At 42.6% G+C, this 26,656-nt stretch overlaps 1 protein-coding gene across 1 annotated transcript; it reads right to left on the reverse strand.

Moving 5' to 3' along the window:
• Nucleotides 1–818: 818 nt before the first annotated feature.
• LOC112317010 (putative olfactory receptor 7A2) lies at nucleotides 819–14,625 on the reverse strand. The gene is made up of 4 exons (XM_053911240.2): nucleotides 14,435–14,625; nucleotides 9,474–9,942; nucleotides 9,024–9,188; nucleotides 819–994 (listed from the first exon to the last, which is right to left on the reverse strand). Exons 1-4 carry the CDS (start codon nucleotides 14,588–14,590, stop codon nucleotides 819–821), a joined length of 966 nt encoding a protein of 321 aa, XP_053767215.2. The 5' UTR covers nucleotides 14,591–14,625.
• Between the last annotated feature and the right edge of the window lie 12,031 nt (nucleotides 14,626–26,656).

Consider the following 26,656-nt stretch of genomic DNA (forward strand, 5'->3'; position numbering starts at 1 on the left):
TCAGCATCACTAGCCATCAGAGAGATGCTAGTTGCTTTATTTTAATTCCTATGTTGATATATAACATTTTCTCTCTTCTTGGTTAGAAGAGATTCTCCCAGCCATTCTGGGGGTGACTCAACTACTTGTGCTCTAGACATGACCCTGAGCCACTCACTAGTAGAAAATATTAATTCCTAGGAACAAAATTATAAAATGATACTGCAAATACAACATGATGAATTAAATAAGCCATATGAAAATCAAGAATTTATACTACATGATCTCATTTGCATATAATTTGAAAAGGTGTAAAGTTTAACCTCCTTTGTTATGTTATCATTAAAAATGTAATCACCGGAGTGGAAGATGGTGGCAAGATAGGTGGGAGCAGAGTCCACTTCCCCTCAGCACCAGTGGAACACCTAGCTGATCTGAGGAACAGAGTGAACAGCAAACGGTATTACAGCATATATGAAGATCAGAGACCAAAGATAGAGGACATTGAAAGATCTGACGGTAACAAGAGTGCTTAAGGACAATAAGGTCCCTTGGACCAGTGCAGGGACCAGGGCGGCTGAAGCCCCGGCCGGGGCGCAGGGTCAGCTGCAGGGTTCTTGGGAGAGAGCCAGGCTGGGCTGTGTGGGCAGCCAGGTGCTTGTTTGGACCAGGGGGGGCTTGAATAGGAAGAAGTTCTCAAAAATAGGCACTCAGCAGCTGGTTAGAGAACTCTATGCAGCAGCCGTGGCCTCTGGCGCCCCTCCCCCCTCAGCCCCTGGACGGTGAACGCAGAAAAGCAGCCCCAGCGCTCACCTGAAGCCCTGTTGCGTGCACCCAGGTTAGCGGACTGGGTGCCCACAACTGAAACCCTGGCTTGGAGCCCACACCTGAAACCTCTGGTAGGTGCGCACTGGGATCAGTGGCTGGCTGCCCCGCACAGGCCCAAAGCAGTAGATCAGCCAGCCGTGCAGCCCAGGCCCAAAGCCGCTGAATGGCTGATCAACGGCCTGGCTGCCTGCGAGTGACCACAACTAAAAGCACTGGTTCTGAACAACTCCTACCTAGCCCCAGCACACAGAGCCCTGCAGGGCCTATGGGAGGCTCTCTAGGAGGAAAGCAGAATGCCCAGCAGAGCAGAGCTGCCGGGCTAGAGGAGACTGCATTCCCGGGAAAGACTCAACCCAGTAGGGGGCTGAACTAACCCATAGCAGCACCGAGAGCCCCTAGCATCTAAGACAGCAAAGAGAAAGAAGGTAAAATGTGAGTTGCCCCTAATTGCAGCAACTCAAGGAAAGTACAGCTGGTGAACTAAAGGCCTAGGGGGTAGCAGAAGGACCCTGAGGAAATGGACTGGAGGCTGAACAACAGCCAAGAGTGTGGCTCAGGAAGCGAGAAAAGTGAGACCAATCCCTCCAACCACCCCCTCCCGTTTCACAGACAGGAAGACCAGCAGAACTAACCTGACCAGTTTAAAGACAGCAGAAGACTTTTTTTTTTCCCTTAATTTCCCCTTACTTCCTTCTTCCTTTCTGTCCTTCTTTTTTTTTATTTCTTCTTCCTTCCTTCCTTTCCTTTCCTATTCTTTTTTTCCCTCCTTCCCTTCTCCTCTCCCCCCCTCCCCTTTCTCTTTTTCCCACAGGTGAGACAAGAAAACCTGGAGTGCTGAAAAGACCAGAGTTAGACCATGTTAGATCGATAAATGTCAGCTCAAGACCAGCGAGCACAGGAGATTAAGGAGATAGCACCACTGAATCCCACTGGCATTCTACCATAGAAGTTCATACCACGAAAACAGGGAGTCAGAACAAATCAATTTAAGAAGCAGAGGTTAACAAGAAGAGTCTCACAAACAATGGGAAGACAAAGAAACAATCCCCAAATGAAAGGAAAGGAGGAAGCCTCAGAAAAAATGCTAACTGTAAAAGAGGAAAGTCAACTATCAGATATTGAGTTCAAACTAATGGTTATCAGGAAGCTCAATGAACTCACAGAGAAATACGAGAAACTACAGGGAAACTACAATGAACTCACTGAAAACTGTATCAACATGAAAAACGAAATAGAAACTATCAACAAGGGCCAAGAGGAAATGAAGAATAAAATTTCTGGACTGAAGAACACAGTAGAAGGAATGAAAAGCAGACTTGATGAAGCGGAGGATTGGATCAGCGAGCTGGAGGACAAAGTAGAAAAAAACACCCAGAAAGAATAAGAAAAGGAAAAGAGGCTCAGAAAGAATGAAGAGGGATTAAGGGAAAGGCAGGACAACATGAAACATACTAATATCCATATAATAGCGTTACCAGAAGGCGACGAAATAGAGCGAGGGATAGAAAACCTGTTTGAAAAAGTAATGATGAAAATTTCCCTAATCTGATGAGAGAAAAAGTCACCCAAATCCAGGAAACACAGAGAGTCCCAAACAAGAGGAACCCAAAGAGGCCCACTACAAGACACATTATAATTAAAATGGCAAAAGTCCAAGACACAGAGGACCCTAAAGGCAGCAAGGGAGAAAAAGGAAGTAACATACAAGGGAGCCCCAATAAGGTTAGCAACTGACTTCTCAATGGAAACGCTCCAAGCCAGAAGAGAATGGCAAAAAATATTCCAAATAATGAGAACCAGAGGCCTGCAACCAAGACTACTTTACCCAGCAAGGCTCTCAATCAAGATAGAAGGCTAAATAAAGAGTTTCCGAGACAAAATAAGTCTAAAAGAATACACTTCCACCAAACCAGCTCTGCAAGAGATGCTAAAGGGACTGCTTTAAGGAAAGGAAGGAAAAGAGAAAGAGAGAGGAACACAGGTAGGAAAATATGGCAATAATAACTACCTATTGATAATAACCTTAAACGTAAATGGATTAAATGCTCCAATAAAAAGATATAGAATAGCTGAATGGATAAGAAAACATGACCCACACATATGCTGCCTACAAGAGACCATCTCAGGACAAAAGACTTAAACAGACTGAAAGTGAAGGGCTGGAAACAAATTTTCCAAGCAAACGGACAGGGAAAAAAAAGGAGGGGTAGCAATATTCGTATCATACAAAATAGACTTCCAAAAAGGTCCATAAAGAGAGACCCAGAAGGTCACTTCATATTACTCAAAGGAAGAATCCACCAAGAAGACATAAACATTGTAAATATATATGCACCCAACATAGGAGCAACCAAATACATAAAGAAAATGTTGGAGGACTTCAAGTAGTAAGGGACTTTAACACCCCACTGTCAAAAATGGAAAGGTTTTCCAAACAAAATATCAAGAAGGATATTGTGTCACTTAACAACAACCTAGAGGAAATGGACTTAACTGATATATATAGAGCTTTTCATCCCAAAGAAGCAAAATACACATTCTTTTGAAGTGTACATGGAACATTTTCAAAGATAGACCACATGATAGGACACAAAGCAAGCCTCAACAAATTCAAGAAAATTGAAATCATATCAAGCATTTTCTCTGACCACAAGAGATTGAACCTAGAAACCAACCCCAAAGGAAAAAACCAAAAACACTCAAAATCATGGAGACTGAAGAGCATAGTATTAAACAATGAATCGGTCAAGGAGAATGGCATAAAATTTTCAAGTAATGAGAAACAGAGGCCTGCAACCAAAGCTACTTTACCCAGCAAGGCTGTCAATCAAGATAGAAGACCAAATAAAGAGTTTCCCAGACAAAAGAAGTCTAAAAGAATACACTTCCACCAAACCAGCTCTGCAAGAGATGCTAAAGGGACTGCTCTAAGGAAAGGAAGGAAAAGAGAAAGAGAGAGGAACACAGGTAAGATTAAAGGCAATGAATAACTTCCTATCGATAATAACCATAAACGTAAATGGATTAAATGATCCAATCAAAAGACATAGAATAGCTGAATGGATAAGAAAACATGACCCACACATATGCTGCCTACAAGAGACCCATCTCAGGACAAAAGACTTATACAGACTGAAAGTGAAGGGCTGCAAACAAATATTCCAAGCAAACGGACAGGAAAAAAAAGTAGGGGTAGCAATACTCATATCAGACAAAATAGACTTCCAAAGAAGGGCCATAAAGAGAGACCCAGAAGGTCACTTCATAATACTCAAAGGAAGAATACACCAAGAAGCCATAAACATTGTAAATATATATGCACCCAACATAGGAGCACCCAAATACATTAAGAAAATCTTGGAGAACTTCAAGAAAGATATTGACAGCAACACAATTATAGTAGGGGACTTTCACACCCTACTATCAAAAATGGACAGGTCTTCCAGAAAAAATATCAACAAGGATATTGTGTCACTTAACAATACCCTAGAGGAAATGGACTTAACTGATATATATAGAGGTTGTCATCCCAAAGAAGCAAAATACACATTCTTTTCAAGTGTACATGGAACTGTTTCGAAGATAGACCACATGATAGGACACAAAGCAAGCCTCAACAAATTCAAGAAAATTGAAATCATATCAAGCATTTTCTCTGACCACAAGGGGCTGAAACTAGAAACCAACCTCAAAGGACAAAACCCCAAACACTCAAAATCATGGAGACTGAATAGCATGCTATTAAACAATGAATGGGTCAAGAACAAGATTAGGGAAGAAATCAAAAACTTTCTGGAAACAAATGAAAATGAACTCACAACAACCCAAAACCTGTGGGACACAGCAAAGGCAGTCCTGAGGGGGAAGTTCATAGCAATACAGGCCTACCTTAAAGATAGAAACATTTCAAACAAATAACCTAACACTACACCTACAAGAACTGGAGGAACAATGACAAAGACAGCCCAGAGCAAGCAGAAGGAAGGAAATAACTAAGATCAGAGCAGAGTTTTAACTGACATAGAGACTAAAAGCACAATTCTAAGGATCAATGAATCCAGGAGCTGGTTCCTGGGAAAGATAAACAAAATCAACAAGCCTTTAAGTAGGTTCATCAAGAAGAAAAGAGAGAGGATCCAAATAAACACAATTAGAAATGAAAGAGGAGAGATTACAACTGATACCACAGAAATACAAAGGATTGTAAGAAATTACTAGGAAGAACTGTATGCCAAGAAATTTGAAAACCTAGATGAAATGGACACATTTCTAGAAAAATATAATCTTCCAAAACTGAATGAAGAAGAAGCAGAAAACCTGAACAGGCCAATAACAGCAGACGAAATTGAAGCAGTCATCAAAAAACTCCCATCACACCAAAGCCCTGGACCAGATGGTTTCACAGGAGAATTCTACAAAGCATTTAAGGAAGAGCTAACCCCTATACTTCACAGACTGTTGAAAAAAATCCAAACTGATGGAAGACTCCCAAACTCTCTTTATGAAGCCAGCATCATCCTAATCCCAAAACCAGATAAAGACACAACAAAGAAAGAAAACTTTAGAACAATATCGCTGATGAACATAGATGCTAAAATTCTCAACAAAATATTGGCAAACTGCATGCAGCAATACATTAAAAAGATCATACACCATGACCAAATGGGATTCATCCCAGGGATGCAAGGGTGGTACAATATTCGCAAATCAATAAACATAATACATCACATCAACAACAGCAAAGACAAAAATCACATGATCATATCAATAGCTGCAGAAAAAGCATTTGATAAGGTACAGCACCCATTTATGATAAAAACACTCAGCAAAGTGGGAATAGAGGGAGCATTCCTCAACATAATAAAGGCCATATATGAGAGACCTACAGCCAACATCATACTCAATGGACACAAACTTAGAGCTTTCCCACTAAGATCAGGAACAAGACAAGGATGCCCTCTCTCACCACTCCTATTCAACATAGTATTGGAAGTCCTAGCCACCGCAATCAGACAAGAGAAAGAAATAAAAGGCATCCAAATTGCAAAGGAGGAAATGAAACTGTCACTGTTTGCAGACGACATGATCGTGTACATGGAAAACCCTATAGACTCCACTCAAAAACTACTCGACCTAATAAATGAATTTGGCAAAATAGCTGGATACAGAGTCAATACCCAGAAATCAAAGGCATTCCTGTACATCAACAACGAAACTGCAGAAACAGAAATCAGGAAAAAAATCCCATTCGATATAGCAACAAGAAAAATCAAGTAACTAGGAATAAACCTAACCAAGGAGGTAAAAGACCTGTACTCAGAAAACTACACAACACTGAAGAAAGAAATTAAGGAAGTCACAAACAAATGGAAGCATGTACCATGCTCATGGATTGGAAGAATTAACATCATCAAAATGGCCATACTACCCAAAGCAACTTATAGATTCAATGCAATCCCTATTAGAGTACCCATGACATATTTCACAGATATAGAACAAACATTGCAGAAATTCATATGGAACCATAAACGACCTCGAATAGCAGCAGCAATTTTGAGAAAGAAGAACAAAGCAGGAGGGATCCCAATACCTGATATCAAACTGTATTACAAGGCCACTGTAATCAAAACAGCCTGGTACTGGCATAAAAACAGGCACATAGACCAATGGAACAGAATAGAGAGCCCAGAAATAAACTCAAATCCATACGATCAATTAATATTTGACAATGGAGGCAGGAGCATAAAATGGAGCAAAACAGTCTCTTCAACAGATGGTGTTGGGAGATCTGGACAGCTACGTGCAAAAAAATGAAACTCGATCACCAACTTACGCCATACACGAAAATAAACTCAAGATGGACAAAAGACTTAAACATAAGCCGTAACACCATAAAAGTCCTTGAGGAAAACATTGGCAGGAAAATCTCAGACATTCCATGCAGCAACATCCTCACAGACACATCCCCTAAAGCAAGGGACATAAAGGAAAGAATAAACAAATGGCACCTCATCAAAATAAAAAGCTTCTGCAGGGCTAAAGAAAACAGCATTAAAATACAAAGAGAACCAACAGTATGGGAAAACATATTTGCCAATGATACCTCAGACAAGGGCCTGATCTCCAAAATATATAAAGAACTCACACAACTCCACTCCAGGAACACAAACAACCCAATTAAAAAATGGGCAAAGGACTTGAACAGACACTTCCTCAAGGAAGACATACAGAGGGCCCAGAGACATATGAAAAGATGCTCAGCATCACTAGCCATCAGAGAGATGCAAATTAAAACCACAATGAGGTATCATCTCACACCAGTCAGAATGGCCAACATAAACAAATCCACAAACAAATGTTGGAGAGGATGTGGAGAAAAGGGAACCCTCATGCACTGTTGGTGGGAATGCAGACTGGTGAGGCCACTGTGGAAAACAGTATGGAATTTCCTCAGAAAACTAAAAATGGAACTGCCCTTTGACCCAGTAATTCCGCTGCTGGGATTATACCCTAAGAACACTGAAACACCAATCCAAAAGAATCTGTGCACCCCAATGTTCACAGCAGCACAATTTACAATAGCCAAATACTGGAAGCAACCTAAGTGCCCATCAGCAAACGAGTGGATCCAAAAACTAGGGTATATTTACACAATGGAATTCTACGCAGCAGAGAGAAAGAAGGAGCTTATACCCTTTGCAACAGCATGGATGAAACAGGAGAGCATTATGCTAAGTGAAATAAGCCAGGCGGTGAGGGACAAATACCATATGATCTCACCTTTAACTGGAACATGAGCAATAGAAGGAAAAAGCAAACAAAATATAACCAGAGTCATTGAAGTTAAGAACAATCTAACAATAGCCAGGGCGGGGGTGGGGGGTGGGGGCGGGGACAGTGGGTAGAGGGGATTACAGGAACTACTATAAAGGACACATGGACAAAACCAAGGGGGAGGGTGGAGAGGGGGGAGGGAGGTGGGTTCAGCTGGGGTGGGGTGGAGGGATGGGGAGAAAAGGCATACAACTGTAATTGAATAACAATAGAAAATATATATATGTACAAACTACTCAAAAACAAAAACATAAATAAATAAATAAATAAATGAAATTGATGAGGAAAAAAAAAAACAGAGGAGCATGTTTACAATGTAAGGGATTGACATTAAGCTTTTCAATTATGAGGCATCATTTGAAAGATAACCATGTCGAATCCACCTGTTGCTGGTTGGATGTCACAGCTACTGGACAAGCACCCTGGTTGCCCCCACTGTGAAATTCCCTTTAGGAAACCCTGAGTAGCTTAGAAAACTACCTCCTGAGTGATCCCGCTTTTCTACCCCTGCTCGAATTCCTGCTCTTATGTTTAAATTCACCGATAAATGTTGAATCTGGAAAACACTAGCCAGCTGCCTTTGGACCCCAGCAAAGGCAGAGCTCCAGCCCATTCTCTCTCTGTCTCTCTCTTTCTCCCCATGACCTACTGTGTGGTCCCTGAGAGCTGTGTGAGTAATGGCCCTTGTGTTTTCCTAGTGTCCTGATGGTTGTAGCAATAATTAACAGGACCACAAGGGCCAGTCCAGCCACTACTGTAGTCTCAATAGTGAGCAGTAGGACCCAGCCAGTGCCCCAGGCCTTCCTAGCCTGTAGCACCACCATCATCAATAGGCTGAGACTTAAACAAAAAATGCTCAAGTCTGCATCCTCAGGAAAAGCACTTAAGAGGGACACAAAAATGGTTCTAGATTTCCTGGAATGATGTTATGTAAATGGTGTGCACAGCCAAGCACAGTTTTGTCCACCTGAGTAATACCATTTGAGACTATTCGATCTATAAAATAAGAACAAATTACATGCAGTGATGTATGTCATTGGAGAAGAAGTTATTCTTGCATCCCTATTGCCCATGAAATAAACTGGCATTTTAGGTATTTCTGATTAAGGTTAGAAAACTGTAAAGGCAGAAACAAAACACAGGAGGAAACTGTCCTTATGACAGAGCAGAAAGCTCAATTACGTGGTCACTTAAACTGTGTGGAAAAGTTGAAACAAACAAATGGGAATTTAGCAAATAAATAAAAGGAACAACTTTTAAAACTACAACCTGATTGAAGAGTCACAATATCTGGCTCTGAGGCTTTGAGCCTTGTTATTGTGGGCATTTGTTCAGACCAAGGACAATGTGTCCTTTTATATCTGTCACCCCAACTAATCTACTCAAAGCCCCCTTTATGTCTCTGTTCCTGAGACTATAGATGAAGGGGTTCAGCATGGGTGTGACCACTGTGTACATCACTGAGGCTGTTGCACTTGACTGTGAGCTGTGAGTACTGGCAGAGCTGAGATACACACCTAGGCTCGTACCATAAAACAAGGAAACAACTGAGAGGTGAGATGCACAGGTGGAAAATGCTTTATACTTGCCCTGAGCTGATGGGATTGCTTGTACAGAGGACATGATCTTAGAGTAAGAGTAAAGGATCCCAGCCAGGGGACCACCACCTAGCATTCCAACTCCAAAATACATCACGATGTTTTCAAGAAAAGTGTCAGAACAGGCAAGTTGGACCATCTGACTGAGTTCACAGAAAAAGTGAGGGATTTCCAAGTCTGGACAGAAGGATAGTTGTAATACCATTAAGCTTTGCAACAAGGAATACAGGGAACTCGTGATCCAGGACACCAGGACCAGCAGTCCACAGAGCCAGGGGTTCATGATAACCATGTAGTGCAGTGGGTGACAGATGGCCACAAATCGGTCATAGGCCATCACAGTCAGGAGAAGTATGTCCAACACAGCAAAGAGTATGAAAAAATACAGCTGTGTGAAACAGCCTGCATAGGTGATGGCTTTGCTCTGTGTCTGGATGTTCAGCAGCATCTTTGGGATGGTGGTGGAGGTGAAACAGATGTCTACCAAGGACAGGTTGGAGAGGAAGAAGTACATGGGGGTGTGGAGGTGGGAGTCTGAGCTGACAGCCAGGATGATGAGCAGGTTTCCCAACACAGTGATCAGGTACATGGAGAGGAAGAGCCCAAATAGGATGGGCTGCAGTTCTGGTTTGTCTGAAAATCCCAGAAGAAGAAATTCTGAAATTTGGGTACCATTGCCTGGTTCCATATGGTGGAGGTGATACTAGGAAAGAGGAAAATAACATGGCTAATTCACAAAAACTTGGAAATGCTACAATGTATATTGTCAGTCAAAAATTTAATTTTAGTATATTGTCTATAGGTATGGCCCAATTTCAGGAAATCCCCCATGACATCTTGATATGAAACTTTTGTGTTGATCATCTTTTTCCCTAAGGCATCAGGTACTCTACAGCTTTAATGAGAAGTTTTTCATGTACAATGTCAACCCACTAACCCCCTGGATTTATTTATAAAATATTGTGCATTTATTTTTATATGTTCAAATTTCAGTCACCTTCAAAGTACTCTCCATTAGTTGCAGCACACCTACTTAGATGTTCCCGACTGCTCAAAACAGTGTCTGAGGTCATGCATTTTGATGCTTTTTAGTGCTTCTGCCATTTTTGTTTCACTTCTTTTAGATCGCCAACATGTTTCTTTTTGAGTGCTTTTTTCATCCGGGGAAACAAACAAAAAAAAGTAGCACAGGGTTAGATTGGGTGAATAGGGAGGGTGGGGCAAGGGGGTCATGCTGTTTTTGGTCAAAAACTGCTGAACACTCAGTGTAGTGTGGGCAGGTGAGCTCATCACATGCATTGGAAGAGTCTTCGAAAATGATTCACAGAAGCCAAGCGCAGACTCCCACAACGCCAGCAGGTACACTGATACAGATGGGGTCCTAGAACACTTACTTAACCAGGGAAGGCTGCACTACAAGGTGCCCATCCTAAAAAAGATAATTCTGGGTTTTTGGGTCTCCCCTCATATTTTAGGAATGCAAATTGAGTGCTGACCATGTTTTCTGCACTGTCCAGGCTGTGAGTATTGCGTGCTGAAGAACAAGATTTCCTACAAGGCAATAATGGAGAAAGAACATAGAAGCAAATAATAAAAATATATAACATTTTGGATGGTGACAGGTGGTATGATGAAAGGAAAGCAGGTATAAAGAAATGAATTGGGTATTTAACTTTTTGTGGTTATTTATGCAAGACCCCAAACAAAATGACATTTGCACAGAGAGCTCCAGTAAGAGAGGAAGGAAATTCAAGGTTATGTGGGAATGTGTGTGCCTGGCAGAGGGATTGGTCCATGCATTTATTTTAACGTTCAACCTGAGAAAGGGAGCCGGTGTTGGCGGTGAATGAGCATGAGGAAGAGGAGGAGACAAGGTGGCAGACACACTGGAGTGATGTGGCCTTGCTGCTCCTGCTGAAACCTCAGACACAGGGACTTCCTCGTCCACACTCCTCTTGCCCCTGATTAATCTTGTTGCAAATGTGTCCCATGAAGGACACAGATCCCCTCATCAGTGCCTTCTCTTGACCGAGTTCTGGCCCCTGTTTGTAAGAGTTACCTTGGAGTATGTGATCCCTAGTCCCCCTGTTTGGTGGACTGTCACATGCACAAGTCACACACATGCTCACACACATACTATGACCATTGCTGTGTTATTTCTATGTTTTTCTCAGCCCCAGCCTCACTGATTCAGCTAGGAGTGTCTACAACCCAGGTTGGCCAGATTGTTGCCCTACACACCGTAGAAATGGTTCTCAGCAATTCCTGTCCTATACCTCCTGTGGACAAAAAACCTTGGGCTCTATATTGGGATGGCCAAGTTCTGTTGTGTATTTAAACAACCACTAAAGAAATCTGACTCTTCCCGCTCCACTGCCTGCCTCATCAGAGCCTCCCTTTGGCTCCTGATCAAATTGTTATTCCTGCACCTAAACCTTGTTCATTGGTCATCCTTGGTTTTCTATGGCCCAACAGTGGATGAGGCGGTCCTTTTGGGGTTTTTTCTTTGTTATTCTTGGGCTTTGGGATTTGATCTCTTTTTTGACACATTCAACGGGCACACTCCAGTTCTGGTTTCGTTCCTTGAGCAACATGCAAAGACCCCAGGTCTCCAGACCATTTGCTATACAGTCCTCCTCAGGTCACATAATCTGTCCCCTTTCTTCACATGTTGTACCTCCAACGACTTTGTGTCATACACACACTTCCTCCTCATTTAATGTAAGATCAAATGAGAAGAAACCCCATCTGCTTCATCCACTTCTGTCTTTTGACAAAGGTGTGCATTTATATAGAAACCAATTCTTAGAAAATGGAATTTTAAAAAATATGTAAATAGGATATAAAAAGAATACAGGGAAAATATAACCAGATTAAATAGAGTGGATTCAGAGGATAGCAGCAGAGTAGGTGGAAGCTTCACTCACCTCCTCCCAGGACCAAACTGGAATTACAACTAAAACAGAGCAATCAGACTGAATAACCAATCAAAGGCTAGCTTAACAGGAGTCTTATACCGAGGATTCATAGGAAAAGCCACATTGAGACAGGTAATAAGGCAAAGACATAGAAAGGGCTGTCCCCATTCCCACGGGCCATGGCTGAGATTCCAGAGGATTATCTCAGCTGCAAAGGTTCCCCCTTAGAAGAGTGGGTTCTCAACCCCAAGATGGGCTCCCCAGCCCAGAGCACCAGAGCTAGGAAGAGATGCCCATGTAAGGCCTGGCTATGAAAATCTGTGGGGATTCTGTCTGCCAGGGAGAAATGGCAGGGAGTGATGGGAGCCTGCGAGAGACCCAGGTGCCCTGTTAAAGTGTCAACACACAAAATCTCATTCGCAGCCACTCACCTGGGGCTCTGGCAAAGGAGGGGAGGAGAGGACTAAAGTCATGTGAGGAGAGAGAGGTTTGGGGCTCTGAGGAGAGAGTTGAGGTGACAGCACCTGAGCCCCTGTCCTGTCTCTCTCCTGCACTGCAGACACCATCTTTCATGGGTGGAGCAGGTATTTCCATGGGCTCAGCCTGATGAAGGCAATAGCCCCACCCTCTCAACTCCCTGTCTCCTCACCCTGTGGAGCTTGCACCCTGCTGAGGAGTAAGCTGTCTGAGTCAGGGTATAGAGGTATGGACAGACTTGGGGGTGTCAAGACTGAGTTGTGTGGCTTTGGGATGGGCTCAATCTCCCCACTTTCTCGAGAACCTGACTGGTGCAGAGCCCTCCCATCACACGACCACTCTTGGTCTGTTTGGGACTGATGAACGCTGCTGGTCTCACTTTGATGACTCTGTGAGACCCCACCTCACCACAAAGGTGTACGAGAATGCCCAGTCGATGGCAGCTAGACTTGATACACCCTGGACATTTGCTGAGTGGCTACAGACCTGGCACTGGCAGCAAGTTTTGACCTGTATTAATCTGGTGAACACCACTCGCCTCTGTCTTGTGAGTCACTGAGAACCGACCTTGTGCAACTCGAACACCATCAGAGGCTCTTTCAGTGACTGAGCCTACTAGGCAGCCAGCAGACACAGGCAGACCTTGGGATGCCTTAGGACTTCACCTTACTGCCCTGGACTTGGTGCTGGTAAAAGGGAGCCTCGGTGCACACTGAAGCCCAGAAGAAGCACCCACAAACTGTGTGTTACTTTATAGCTCCAAACACATTGCTCGGGGTGAGTCATAGGCAGCAGCTGTCATTAATTCACACCAGAGTCCCTCCAGGAGGCCCCAAACCAGCACACCCAGTGACCAGCTTCAAACAACATCAGTGCAAGATTCAGTGAGCTTCCTAAGCAGCATATCCAAAGGGAGACCTCAGCGGGCACCAGACCCAGCTGAGATGGATTCTGCTTGATGTGGTCAGCACCTGCACAGCAGCTCATGCCCTGTGGTCAGGGTTGATCCTCACAGTCAGCCAGCTTGTTGGTCGAACCCATGTACGAATGGGCCAATAACAATCAATCAATTGCTCCCAGAGGGCGCACATAACCCATACAAATGGCATTGCTGGTGCGCCCAGCTCTGGTGATCAAGGAGACTGCACCACGGGGTTCCACATGACACCTACTACATAACACCACCCTGCCAACTGGGAGTCATAGCAGGTCTACCTAATATGCAGAAACAAACACAGAGAGGCAGCCAAAATGGGGAGAGAAAGAAACAGGCCCAAAGGAAAAATTGGAGAAATCTCCAGAAAACAGCTAAATGAAATGGAGGCAAGTGATTTATTTATCTGGTGTAGAGTTTAATTAAAATTATTTTTTTTATTTTAGAGAGATGGGAAGGGAGAGAAACATCAATGCAAGAGAGAAATACCCATCAGTTGCCTCTCACATGCACCCTGACTGGGGACCCAGCCTGCATCCCAGGCATGTGACCTGACTGGAATCACACTGGCTTTGCAGAACAATGCCTGACCAAATGAGCCACGCTGGTCAGGGCCAACTGAACTTTTATTCCATCAGTTCATTGTCAACAATGATTCTTGTATAACTGAGTTCAAGAAACACTTCTCTTTTTTAACATATTAAATAAAGTGCTTATAAATTAATTAGTTTACCAAGCAAACAAACGCTGTGATCCCTCAGCTCTTGGATAAGGTGGTTAGGTTCTCAGGTGACCTCAGGTGGAAGTTCTCAGCTTTCAGTCTCTCTGACTCTTTCCTTCAGTACCTGCTGAGCTCAGAGACTCACCTGGATGAGGCTCTGAGAAGGAATCCGTGTGCAAGTGTGAACTGCTTCGTGGATGGCTGATGATGGAGACTGGAGCTCTGTCTCCAGGCAGGACAGCAGGAAGGAGTGAAGCAGTAGTCTCTGAGCCAAACGTAGGTCTCCAAATGCAAAAATCATTCCTCCCACCTGATTAGCTCAAGGTTGAACATACTCAGGAATTGTGGCAGAGGAGATACTCACAGCTTGGTATATTTGCTCTATGTGCTCTTTGTGTCTAATTATTAGACACATTTCCCACATGGTTACTCTAAACCCTGAGTGCATTTCCCCATGAGAACTTGTCTGGACAGAATGGATATTTCCCTGCTGATTCACAGCTCCCAAGAGATCGTTTAGAAGTCGGGAGCATCCATTTTTTATTATTCCTCCATGAACTCTCCTGGCTTGCAGAGTTCAACATTGAAAGTTTTCACAACCCTGAGTTAAAGTCTCCTCCAAATCTAAGACTGAGAACTTGTCTTGTTTTGTTTTGTTTCTTTGGGCCTTGAAAGCATTGATTTTGAGGGAACACAGCTCCTGATATCTCTAGAAAATTCTGTTCCATTTTCTACTATGAAAAGAGCAACATTCCTTTGCTATAAAACCATGGGTACCATAATCCTTGGCTGCATAATGCTTTTGATAAATCAATTAGGAATTTTATGTTCTTAACACAAGTTAGAAGCTATCATCATTTTCCTTCATCTCAAAAAGATTAAATAATTATAAGAGATTTATTTAGAAGTTGTAATGCACCATAGGCTGAGCTTAGAATCTTGTGCAAATCATCTCACCTATTTTTGTAAAAGCCCATGCTATGATCACCATATGATTAGAAGCCTCATTCTACATTTGCAGAATGTGTCTTTAAGAACAATTTTTTTTACTTATTTATGTTTTAGAGAGAGGGGAAGGGAGGGAGAAAGAGAGGGAGAGAAACATCAATGTATGGTTGCCTCTTGCCTGCCCCCCTACTGGGGACCTGGCCCCCAGCCCAGGCTTGTGCCCTGACTGGGAATGGAAACAGTGACCTTTTAGTTTGCAGAATGATGCCCAGCCCACTGAACCACACCAGCCAGGGCAGAAATGTGATTCTTAAGGATTATGTGGTTGACCTCAAATTATGAACTAAGTAAGGGATGTGCTTTGATGAGAAAGCAAGAAGATATTTGTAGTTCTCATGCTCTAGGCTAGTGGCTCTCAATCACAAATGATTCTGCATGCATAGAAAATTTACAAATATCTGGAGAAATTTTTGATTGTCATATCTGGGGAAGTGCCACTGGCACCTAGGTAATTAAGGCCAGGGATGCAGTTCAACATCTTACCATGCTCGGGATGACACCGCCCCTGCCCCCCAAAGAATGACTCAGCGAATATATCAGCAGTAGGGAGGTTGAGAAACACTATTTTAAACCAGAACTTCTTCAACGTTAATGTGCATATGAGTCACTTGGGGACCTTGTTGAAATGTGGATTCTGATCAGGCAGGTCTGGGGTGGCCCAGAGATTCTGCATTTGTAACTAGCTCCCAGTTATTGATGTTGCCCATCTTGGTCTGTGAACAACTCTGCTTTTTGAAGGCTGTGGTCAGTGTCAGAGTCAGGTGCAGGTATTTTGAGGCCTTCTCCTCCAAGAATCCTTTCACCCACCTCAGGTCTGACCTTAGGGGGTCAAATGTTCAGCTCCTGTGTACACAAGTTTCCAGATGTTTTCTGAATATGTCTCTCTTGACAGAAAATAAACTTCTATTCTGAAGCCCTTCTTCACTTATAAACTAGACAAATTCCATCTGAGGGTTTGGTGTGAGAAGTTAGTAATTTTCTAGAGCCCATGGGAACTTACCTGGCACAGAGCAGCTGCTCAGTCTATAGCAGCTATTGTGACCATGTCCCAGTTCTGCATTTACTAAGCTCATTGTGACACCAGAGTATCTGTAGGGACAGGAAGTGAGTCCAGGATGACCCTATTCCCAGAAGACAGAAAGTTGTGATCTTGAAGGAGGATCTCTTCCCAGCACCCCTCACAGGAATCAGAGTGAATGAGAGAGGCCACCACCTGTGCTGTGTTGTGTTCCTGGGCATAACCTCTAAATCCCTCACATTGGCCCCAGATGGCCACAGTAAGAATTTGTGGACTCTTCAAGCTATTTTACTATGTCCTATGTTCCACTCTTGGGAATATGTGCAAATCTGCCATTTCTTGGTGAATCAGATTATTCAATCATCTCTTCTTATCTTCCTTGTTGCAAGTCTAAAGCATAGAAGGTAGGGCAAAAGGAGGTTTACAGTTGTGAGTGTGCAAAACACAGAGTTTATTCTTGTGTTATGATCTATTAATTATTGTATTATTTTCCATATGAACAACTGTAAACCTACTTTTGCCCCACCCTGTATAGTTTATAAATGCTTGTTTTCAAAAGGCATATGAAATGTTGTGTGTATTTGCTTCAGATAGAATGTAATTTATTTTTTCACAACTAAATTTTTACTCCCAAATTGTCTTAGGTGGACTGTACATTCTCACCCATGCCTGAGATAAATAATTTTTTGTGTCTTTATTGAAATGTAAGTGTAATTTTAAGGCATATAACATGATTACTTGCTATATGTATATAGCGCAAAGTTGTACCACTTAGTTTAGTTAACAGAAAAAAGCACCTTATTTCCTTTTTGTGTCAAGAACATTTAAGATGTACTTTCTTAGCAATTTCAAGTATATAATACAGCATTTTTAACTGGAGTCACCTTGCTATATATTCAATCCCCTATACATTTAAACATCTTTTACCTGAAAGATTGTGCATTTTAAAAAATATATTTATTGATTATGCTATTACAGTTGTCCCATTCCCCACCCCCCTCACTCCACTCCTTCCTGCATACCCCCTCCCTACCGCATTTCCCCCTATAGTTCATGTCCATGGGTCATAATTATAAGTTCTTTGGCTTCTACATTTCTTACACTATTCTTACCCTCCCCTGTCTATTTTCCACCTATCATTTATGCTACTTATTCTCTGTACCTTTCCCCCCCTCTCCCCCTCCCACTCCCCTGTTCATAACCCTCCATGTGAGCTCCATGTCTGTGGTTCTGTTCCTGTTCTAGTTGTTTGCCTAGTTTGCTTTTGTTTTTGTTTTAGGTGTGGTTGTTAATAACTGTGAGTTTGCTGTCATTCTTACTGTTCATATTTTTGATCTTCTTTTTCTTAGATAAGTCCCTTTAACATTTCCTACAATAAGGGCTTGGTGATGATGAACTTCTTTAACTTGACCTTATCTGAGAAGCACTTTATCTTCCCTTCCATTCTAAATGATAGCTTTGCTGGATACAGTAATCTTGGATGTAGGTCCTTGCCTTCCATGACTTGGAATACTTCTTTCCAGCCCCTTCTTGCCTGTAAGGTCTCTTTGGAGAAATAGGCTGACAGTCTTATGGGAACTCCTTTGTAGGTAACTGTGTCCTTTTCTCTTGCTGCTTCTAAGATTCTCTCCCTACCTTTAATCTTGAGTTAATGTAATGATGATGTGCCTTGGTGTGTTCCTCCTTGGGTCCAGCTTCTTTGGGACTCTCTGAGCTTCCTCGACTTCCTGGAAGTCTATTTCCTTTGCCAGATTAGGCAAGTTCTCCTTCATTATTTGTTCCAATAAGTTTTCAATTTTTTGTTCTTCCTCTTCTCCTTCTGGCACCCCTATAATTTGGACGTTGGAACATTTCAAGATGCCCTGGAGGTTCCCAAGCCTCTCCTCATTTTTCTGAATTCTTGTTTCTTCATTCTTTTCTGGTTGGATGTTTCTTTCTTTCTTCTGGTCCACACCGTTGATTTGAGTCCCAGTTTCCTTCACCTCACTATTGGTTCCCTGTACATTTTCCTTTGTCTCTCTTAGCATAGCCTTTATTTTTTCATCTAGTTTTCAACCAAATTCCACCAATTCTGTGAGCTTCTTGATTACCAGTGTTTTGAACTGTGCATCTGATAGGTTGGCTATCTGTTCGCTGTTTAGTTGAATTATTTCTGGAGCTTTGAAGTGTTCTGTCATTTGGGCCATTTTTCTTTTGTCTTGGTGCTTCTGTTACTTAAAGGGGTGGAGCTTTCGCTTTTCCCCAGGGCGGGGTAATGCTGGTCGCTGTGCTGAGACGCTGAGTTGTGACGCTGTATGTGGGGGAGGGGCCGAGAGGGAGCAGTGGCGCCCACTCCAGTCTCTGTCAGATTTCAGTCACTCCCTGTGGTACCCATAATCAAACTGGGCCCTTCTGGTGCTGGTTCCCGAGTGGGTGGGCTTGCGCATGCCCCAGGCCCCTGTGGGTCTGTCCAAGGACCTCTCCTGTGAGTCTGGGAGTTTCTCCTGCTGCCGCCCCAACCCCCATGGGTGTTTTCACTGCGAAGTTTGAGGCTTTATTTCCCCGAGCTGGAGCCCTGGGTTACACGGTCCGCTTCGCTCCCAGCAGTTTGTCCGGTTTATTTATGCACGAATGTGGGGTCGGGGGGTGCTACCCGCCACTCTGCCTGCCCCATTCCCTACCACTCTGAGTCCAGCTCTCTCGGTTTATCTGCACAAATGTGGGGCTGCAGGGTCTGCTAGTGGTCAAACTGCCTGCCCCGTTTGTCCCACACTCCTCCAGTCTCCGTCCCGCCATGGCAATGCGAGTCCTCTCTGCCCCTGCTGCCCGTCTCCACCCCTCCTACCGGTCTGGATGAATGTTTATTTTTTATCTACTTGGTGTCGGACTTCCTTGTTGTTCGATTTTCTGTCAGTCTGGTTATGCGAGGAGGTGCAGTGTGTCTACCTACGCCGCCATCTTGGTTCTCCAAGTTTGTGCATTTTGAGCTATGCCTACCCACTTCCCCCTCGTCAGCCCTGGGCAACCACCTTTTTATTCTTTATTTCTGTGACTTTGGATTTTTTATCGACATATAAGAAATCATATACTTTTCTTTTTTTCTGTCTGACATTTCAGTTATTGTAATGCCTCCAACATCCATCCATGTAGTAGTTACAAATACCAGTTTTTACTTCTTTTTATCACTGAATAATATTCATATGTATATCACATCTTCTTTATCTATTTATCCATTGGTGGATATTTATGATTTATCCATATCTTCTTGGCTATTGTGAATAATTGTGCAATGGAGTTGAAAGTGCCAGTGTCTTTTTGATATATTAATTTTATTTCCTTTGGATATATAATCAGAAGTGAGATTGCTGCATCATACACTTTCATATTTGAGAAGGCTCTACACTGTTTTCCATAGCGACTCTACCCATTTTTATTCCCACCAATGAGTGTACAACAAAACGGTTCTCTTTTCTTCCCACTCACATGAACAATTATCTCTTACTCACTGATAAGAGACATTCTAAACGGTGTGAGGTGATATCCCATTGTAGTTTTGATTTGCTTTCCCCTAATGATTAGTGATGTTGAGCATCTTTCCCTGTATTGAATACTTGTTGCTCATTTGTATGTGTTCTTTGGGAAAATGTCCACTAAAATCATCTGTGTATTTTCAAATGGATTATTTGTTATTTAGTTGCATAAGTTTCTAAAATATTTTTGGTATTAACGTTTTACCAGATATAAGGTTTGCAAATATTTTGTCCCATTCTATAGGTTGGCTTAAAAAAAAAAACTTTGTGGGGCAGAAGCATAAAATGGCATAAAAATAGCCTCTTTAACAAATAGTGTTGGGAGATCTGGACATCTACATGTCAAAAAATGAAACTCAATCACCGACTTACACCATACACAATAAATTCAATGTGGATAAAAGACTTAAATATAAGTTGTGACACCATAAAAGTCCTAGAGGAAAACATAGGCAGGAAAATCTCAGACATTCCATGCAGTAATATTTTCATGGATATGTCCCCTAGAGCAAGGGACATAGAGGAAAGAACAAACAAATGGGACCTCATCAAACTAAAAAGCTTCTGCATGGCTAAAGAAAACAGCATTAAAATGAAAAGAGAACCAACTATATGGGAAAACACATTTGCCAATGATACCTTGGACAGTATTTGATCTCCCAAATATATAAAGACCTCACACGACTCCATTCCAGGAAGACAAAAAACCCATTAGAAGAGTTCTAAAGATGGCAGCAAGATAGGTGGGAATGGAGTCCACTTCCCCTCAACGCCAGGGAAATACCTAGCTGATCTGAGCAGCAGAATGAACAGCCAATAGAATTGAAGCATATATGAAGATCGGAGACCAAAGATAGAGGACATTGAAAGATCTGACGGTAAGAAGAGTGCTTAAGGACAAGAAGGTCCCTAGGACCAGTGCAGGGACCAGGGCGGCTGAAGCCCCAGCCCAGGCGCAAGGTCTGCTGCAGGATTCTTGGGAGAGAGCCAGGCTGGGCTGTGTGAGCAGCCAGCTGCTTGTTTGGACCAGGGGGGCTTGAATAGGAAGAATTTCCCAAAAAGGAAAAGAAAATAGAGGCACGTAGTAGCTAGTTAGAGAACTCTCCGCAGCAGCCTCGGCCTCTGGCACCCCTCCCCCCTCAGCCCTGGACTGTGAGCACGGAAAAGCAGCCCCAGCACTCACCTGCAGCCCGGCTGGCGTGCACCCAAATTAGCGGACTGGGGGCCCACAACTTAAACGCCAGGTGAACATGCGCCCTGATGAGCAGCCCGGCTGCCTGGGCACAAGACCCAAACTGCCCCAGTGGGCGTGTACCCCAATCAGTGGCCTGGGGCCCACACCTCAAACCCCGGGTGGGTTCACAACCGGATCAGTGGCTGGCTGCCCCCCCCCCCCCCCCCGCAGAGAGACCCAAAGCTGGGGATCAGCAGCCAACCCAGGCCCAAAGCCGAGATCCGCCACACAACTTGATCAACGGCCTGGCTGCCTGCAGGCGACCACACCCAAAAGCACCGGTTGTGAAAAACTACTACCTACCCCCTGCACACAGACCCCTGCAGGGCCTACTGGCTCTCTAGGAGGAAGGCAGAACGCCCAGCAAAGGGGAGCTGCAGGGCTAGGGGAGACTGCATTCCCCAGAAAGACTCAACCCAGTAGGGGGCTGAACTACCCCATAGCAGCACCGAGAGCCCCTAGCATCTAAGACAGCAAAGAGCAAGAAGGTGGAATGTGAGTTGCCCCTAATTGGTGCACCTCAAGGGCAGCACAGCTGGTGAACTAAAGGCCTAGTGGGGAGCAGAAGGACCCTGAGGAACTGGACTGGAGGCTGAACAACAGCAAAGAGTGTGGCTCAGGAAGGGAGAAAAGTGAAACCAATCCTTCCAACCAGCCCCTCCCATTCCACAGACAGGAAGACCAGCGGAACTAACCTGACCGGTTTAAAGCCAGCAGAAGACTTTCTTTTTCGTTTTATTTCCTTTCCTCCTTTCCCCCTGAAATCCTTCTTCTTTTCTGTCCTTCTTCCTTTTTTTTTATTCCTTCTTCCTTCCATCCTTTACCTTTTTTATTCCTTCTTCCTGCCTTCTTTAATTTATTCTGTTGTTTTAATTTTTATTTGCCTCTCATCTTTCTTTATTCCTTCTTCCTTCCTTCCTTTCCTCTTCTATTCCCTTCTTCCCTCCTTCCCTTTTTTTTTTTTTTTGCCCCCCTTCCTCTTTTTCCCACAGGTGAGACAACAAAACCTGGAGTGCTGAAAAGATCAGAGTTAGACTGTGTGACACCCATAAACGTCAGCTCAAGACCAGTGAGCACAGGACATTAAGGAGACAGCACCACTGAATCCCATTGGCATTCTACCATAGAAGTTCATACCACGAAAACAGGGAGTCAGAACACATCAACCTAAGAGCAGGGGCTAACAAGAAGAGTCTCACAAACAATGGGAAGACAAAGAAACAATCCCCAAATGAAAGGAAAGGAGGAAGCCTCAAAAAGAATGCTAACTGAAAAAGAGGTAAGTCAACTATCAGATATTGAGTTCAAAGCAATGGTCCTCAGGAAGCTCACTGAGCTCTCTGAGCTCACGGGAACTACCACAAACTACAGGGAAACTGCAATGAACTCACTACAAACTATATCAACATGAAAAAGGAAATAGAAACTATCAACAAGGCCCGAGAGGAAATGAAGAGTACAATTTCTGAACTGAAGAACACAGTAGAAGGAATGAAAAGCAGACGTGATGAGAAGAGCATTGGATCAGCGAGCTGGAGGACAAAGTAGAAAAAAAAACACCCAGAAAGAGCAAGAAAAGGAAAAGAGGCTCAGAAAGAATGAAGAGGGAATAAGGGAAATGCAGGACAACATGAAACGTAACAATATCCATATAATAGGGATACCACAAGGAGAAGAAGAAGGGCAAGGGATAGAAAACCTGTTTGAAAAAATTAAGGATGGAAAATTTCCCTAGTCTGGGGAGAGAAAAAGTCACCCAAATCCAGGAATCACAGAGAGTCCCAAGCAAGAGGAGACCAAAGAGACCCACTGCAAGACACATCATAATTAAAATGGCAAATTTCCAAGACAAAGAGGATCCTAAAGGCAGCAAGGGAGAAAAAGGAAGTAACATACAAGGGAGCCCCAATAAGGTTAGCAACTGACTTCTCAATGGAAACGCTCCAAGCCAGAGGAGAATGGCAAAAAATATTTCAAGTAATGAGAACCAGAGGCCTGCAACCAAGACTACTTTACCCAGCAAGGCTCTCAATCAAGATAGAAGGCCAAATAAAGAGTTTCCCAGACAAAAGAAGTCTAAAAGAACACACTTCCACCAAACCAGCTATGCAAGAGATGCTAAAGGGACTACTCTAAGGAAAGGAAGGAAAAGAGAAAGAGAGAGGAACACAGGTAGGAATATATGGCCATGAATAACTACCTATCGATAATAACCTTAAATGTAAATGGATTAAAAGCTCCAATCAAAAGACATAGAATAGCTGAATGGATAAGAAAACATGACCCACACATATGCTGCCTACAAGAGACCCATCTCAGGACAAAAGACTTACACAGACTGAAAGTGAAGGGCTGGAAACAAATTTTCCAAGCAAACGGACAGGAAAAAAAAGTAGGGGTAGCAATACTCATATCAGACAAAATAGACTTCCAAAGAAGGGCCATAAAGAGAGACCCAGAAGGTCACTTCATAATACTCAAAGGAAGAATCCACCAAGAAAACATAAACATTGTAAATATATATGCACCCAACATAGGAGCAACCAAATACATAAAGAAAATGTTGGAGGACTTCAAGTAGTAAGGGACTTTAACACCCCAAGGTCAAAAATGGACAGGTTTCCCAAACAAAATATCAACAAGGATATTGTGTCACTTAACAACAACCTAGAGGAAATGGACTTAACTGATATATATAGAGCTTTTCATCCCAAAGAAGCAAAATACTCATTCTTTTGAAGTGTACATGGAACATTTTCAAAGATAGACCACATGATAGGACACAAAGCAAGCCTCAACAAATTTAAGAAAATTGAAATCATATCAAGCATTTTCTCTGACCACAAGAGACTGAACCTAGAAACCAACCCCAAAGGAAAAAACCAAAAACACTCAAAATCATGGAGACTGAAGAGCATGCTATTAAACAATGAATGGGTCAAGAACAAGATTAAGGAAGAAATCAAAAACTTTCTGGAAACAAATGAAAATGAACTCACAACAACCCAAAACCTATGGGACACAGCAAAGGCAGTCCTGAGAGGGAAGCTCATAGCAATACAGGCCTACCTTAAGAAGATAGAAACATTTCAAACAAACAACCTAACCCTACTCCTACAAGAAATGGAGGAACAACAACAAAGACAGCCCAGAGCAAGCAGAAGGAAGGAAATAACCAAGATCAGAGTAGAGTTAAATGACATAGAGACTAAAAGCACAATTCTAAGGATCAATGAATCCAGGAGCTGGTTCTTGGAAAAGATAAACAAAATCAACAAGCCTTTAAGTAGGTTCATCAAGAAGAAAAGAGAGAGGATCCAAATAAACACAATTAGAAATGAAAGTGGAGAGATTACAACTGATACCACAGAAATACAAAGGATTGTAAGAAATTAGTATGAAGAACTGTATGCCAAGAAATTTGAAAACCTAGGTGAAATGGACACATTTCTAGAAAAATATAATCTTCCAAAACTGACTGAAGAAGAAGCAGAAAACCTGAACAGGCCAATAACAGCAGACGAAATTGAAGCAGTCATCAAAAAACTCCCAACACACAAAAGCCCTGGACCAGATGGTTTCACAGGAGAATTCTACAAAGCATTTAAGGAAGAGCTAACCCCTATACTTCACAGACTGTTGAAAAAAATCCAAACTGATGGAAGACTCCCAAACTCTTTTTATGAAGCCAGCATCATCCTAATCCCAAAACCAGATCAAGACACAACAAAGAAAGAAAACTTCAGGCCAATATCGCTGATAAACATAGATGCAAAAATTCTCAACAAAATATTGGCAAACTGCATGCAGCAATACATTAAAAAGATCATACACCATGACCAAGTGGGATTCATCCCAGGGATGCAAGGATGGTACAATATTCGCAAGCCAATAAACATAATACATCACATCAACAACAGCAAAGACAAAAATCATATAATCATATCAATAGATGCGGAAAAAGTGTTTGATAAGATACAGCACCCATTTCTGATAAAAAACACTCAGCAAAGTGGGAATAGAGGGAGCATTCCTCAACATAATAAAGGCCATATATGAGAGACCTACAGCCAACATCATACTCAATGGACACAAACTTAGAGCTTTCCCACTAAGATCAGGAACAAGACAAGGATGCCCTCTCTCACCACTCCTATTCAACATAGTATTGGAAGTTCTAGCCACAGCAATCAGACAAGAGAAAGAAATAAAAGGCGTCCATATCGGAAAGGAGGAAATGAAACTGCCACTGTTTGCAGATGACATGATAGTGTACATGGAAAATCCAATAGACTCCACCAGAAAACTACTTGACCTAATAAACGAATTTGGCAAAACAGCTGGATACAAAGTCAATACTCAGAAATCAAAGGAATTCCTGTACACCAACAATGAAACTGCAGAAAGAGAAATCAGGAAAACAATCCCATTTGATACAGAAACAAGAAAAATAAAGTACCTAGGAATAAACCTAACCAAGGAGGTAAAAGACCTGTACTCAGAAAACTACACAACACTGAAGAAAGAAATTAAGGAAGTCACAAACAAATGGAAGCATGTACCATGCTCATGGATTGGAAGAATTAACATCATCAAAATGGCCATACTACCCAAAGCAATTTATAGATTCAATGCAATCCCTACTAGAGTACCCATGACATATTTCACAGATATAGAACAAACATTTCAGAAATTCATATGAAACCATAAATGACCCCGAATAGCTGCAGCAATTTTGAGAAAGAAGAACAAAGCAGGAGGGATCACAATACCGGATATCAAACTGTATTACAAGGCGATGGTAATCAAAACAGCCTAGTACTGGCATAAACTCAGGCACATAGACCAATGGAACAGAACAGAGAGCCCAGAAATAAACTCAAGTCTTTACGGTCAATTAATATTTGACAAAGGAGGCAGGAGCATAAAATGGAGCAAAAACAGCCTCTTCAACATATGGTGTTGGGAGATCTGGACAGCTATGTGCAAAAAAATGAAACTCGATCACCAACTTACACCATACACAAAAATAAACTCAAGATGGATAAAAGACTTAAATATAAGTTGTAACACCATGAAAGTCCTCGAGGAAAACATTGGCAGGAAGATCTCAGACATTCCATGCAGCAAAATCCCCACAGATATGACCCCTAAAGCAAGGGACATAAAAGAAAGAATAAAGAAATGGGACCTCATCAAAATAAAAAGCTTCTACATGGCTAAAGAAAACAGCACCAAATTACAAAGAGAACCAACAGTATGGGAAAACATATTTGCCAATGATACCTCAGACAAGGGCCTGATCTCCAAAATATATAAAGAACTCACACGACTCCACTCCAGGAAGACAAACAGCCCAATGAAAAAATGGGCAAAGGACTTGAACAGACACTTCTCCAAGGAAGACATACTAGGGCCCAGAGACATATGAAAAGATGCTCAGCATCACTAGCCATCAGAGAGATGCAAATTAAAACCACATTGAGGTACCATCTCACACCAGTCAGAGTGGCCAACAGAAACAAATCCACAAACGAATGTTGGAGAGGATGCAGAGAAAAGAGAACCCTAGTGCACTGTTGGTGGGAATTAAGACCT

This window comes from Desmodus rotundus, chromosome 9 (genome assembly GCF_022682495.2).
Source record: "Desmodus rotundus isolate HL8 chromosome 9, HLdesRot8A.1, whole genome shotgun sequence".
Taxonomy (NCBI): domain Eukaryota; kingdom Metazoa; phylum Chordata; class Mammalia; order Chiroptera; family Phyllostomidae; genus Desmodus; species Desmodus rotundus.

Coding starts and splice junctions, on each gene's coding strand:
- LOC112317010 (XM_053911240.2), bottom strand. CDS start 14,590: ATGATTTTTGCATTTGGAGACCTACGTTTGGCTCAGAGACTACTGCTT. Junction 9,189..9,473: donor CCTGGTGTCCTGGATCACGA/GTTCCCTGTATT, acceptor CTCACCTCTCAG/TTGTTTCCTTGTTTTATGGT. Junction 995..9,023: donor AGACATAAAGGGGGCTTTGA/GTAGATTAGTTG, acceptor GGTCACTCGCAG/GCAGCCAGGCCGTTGATCAG.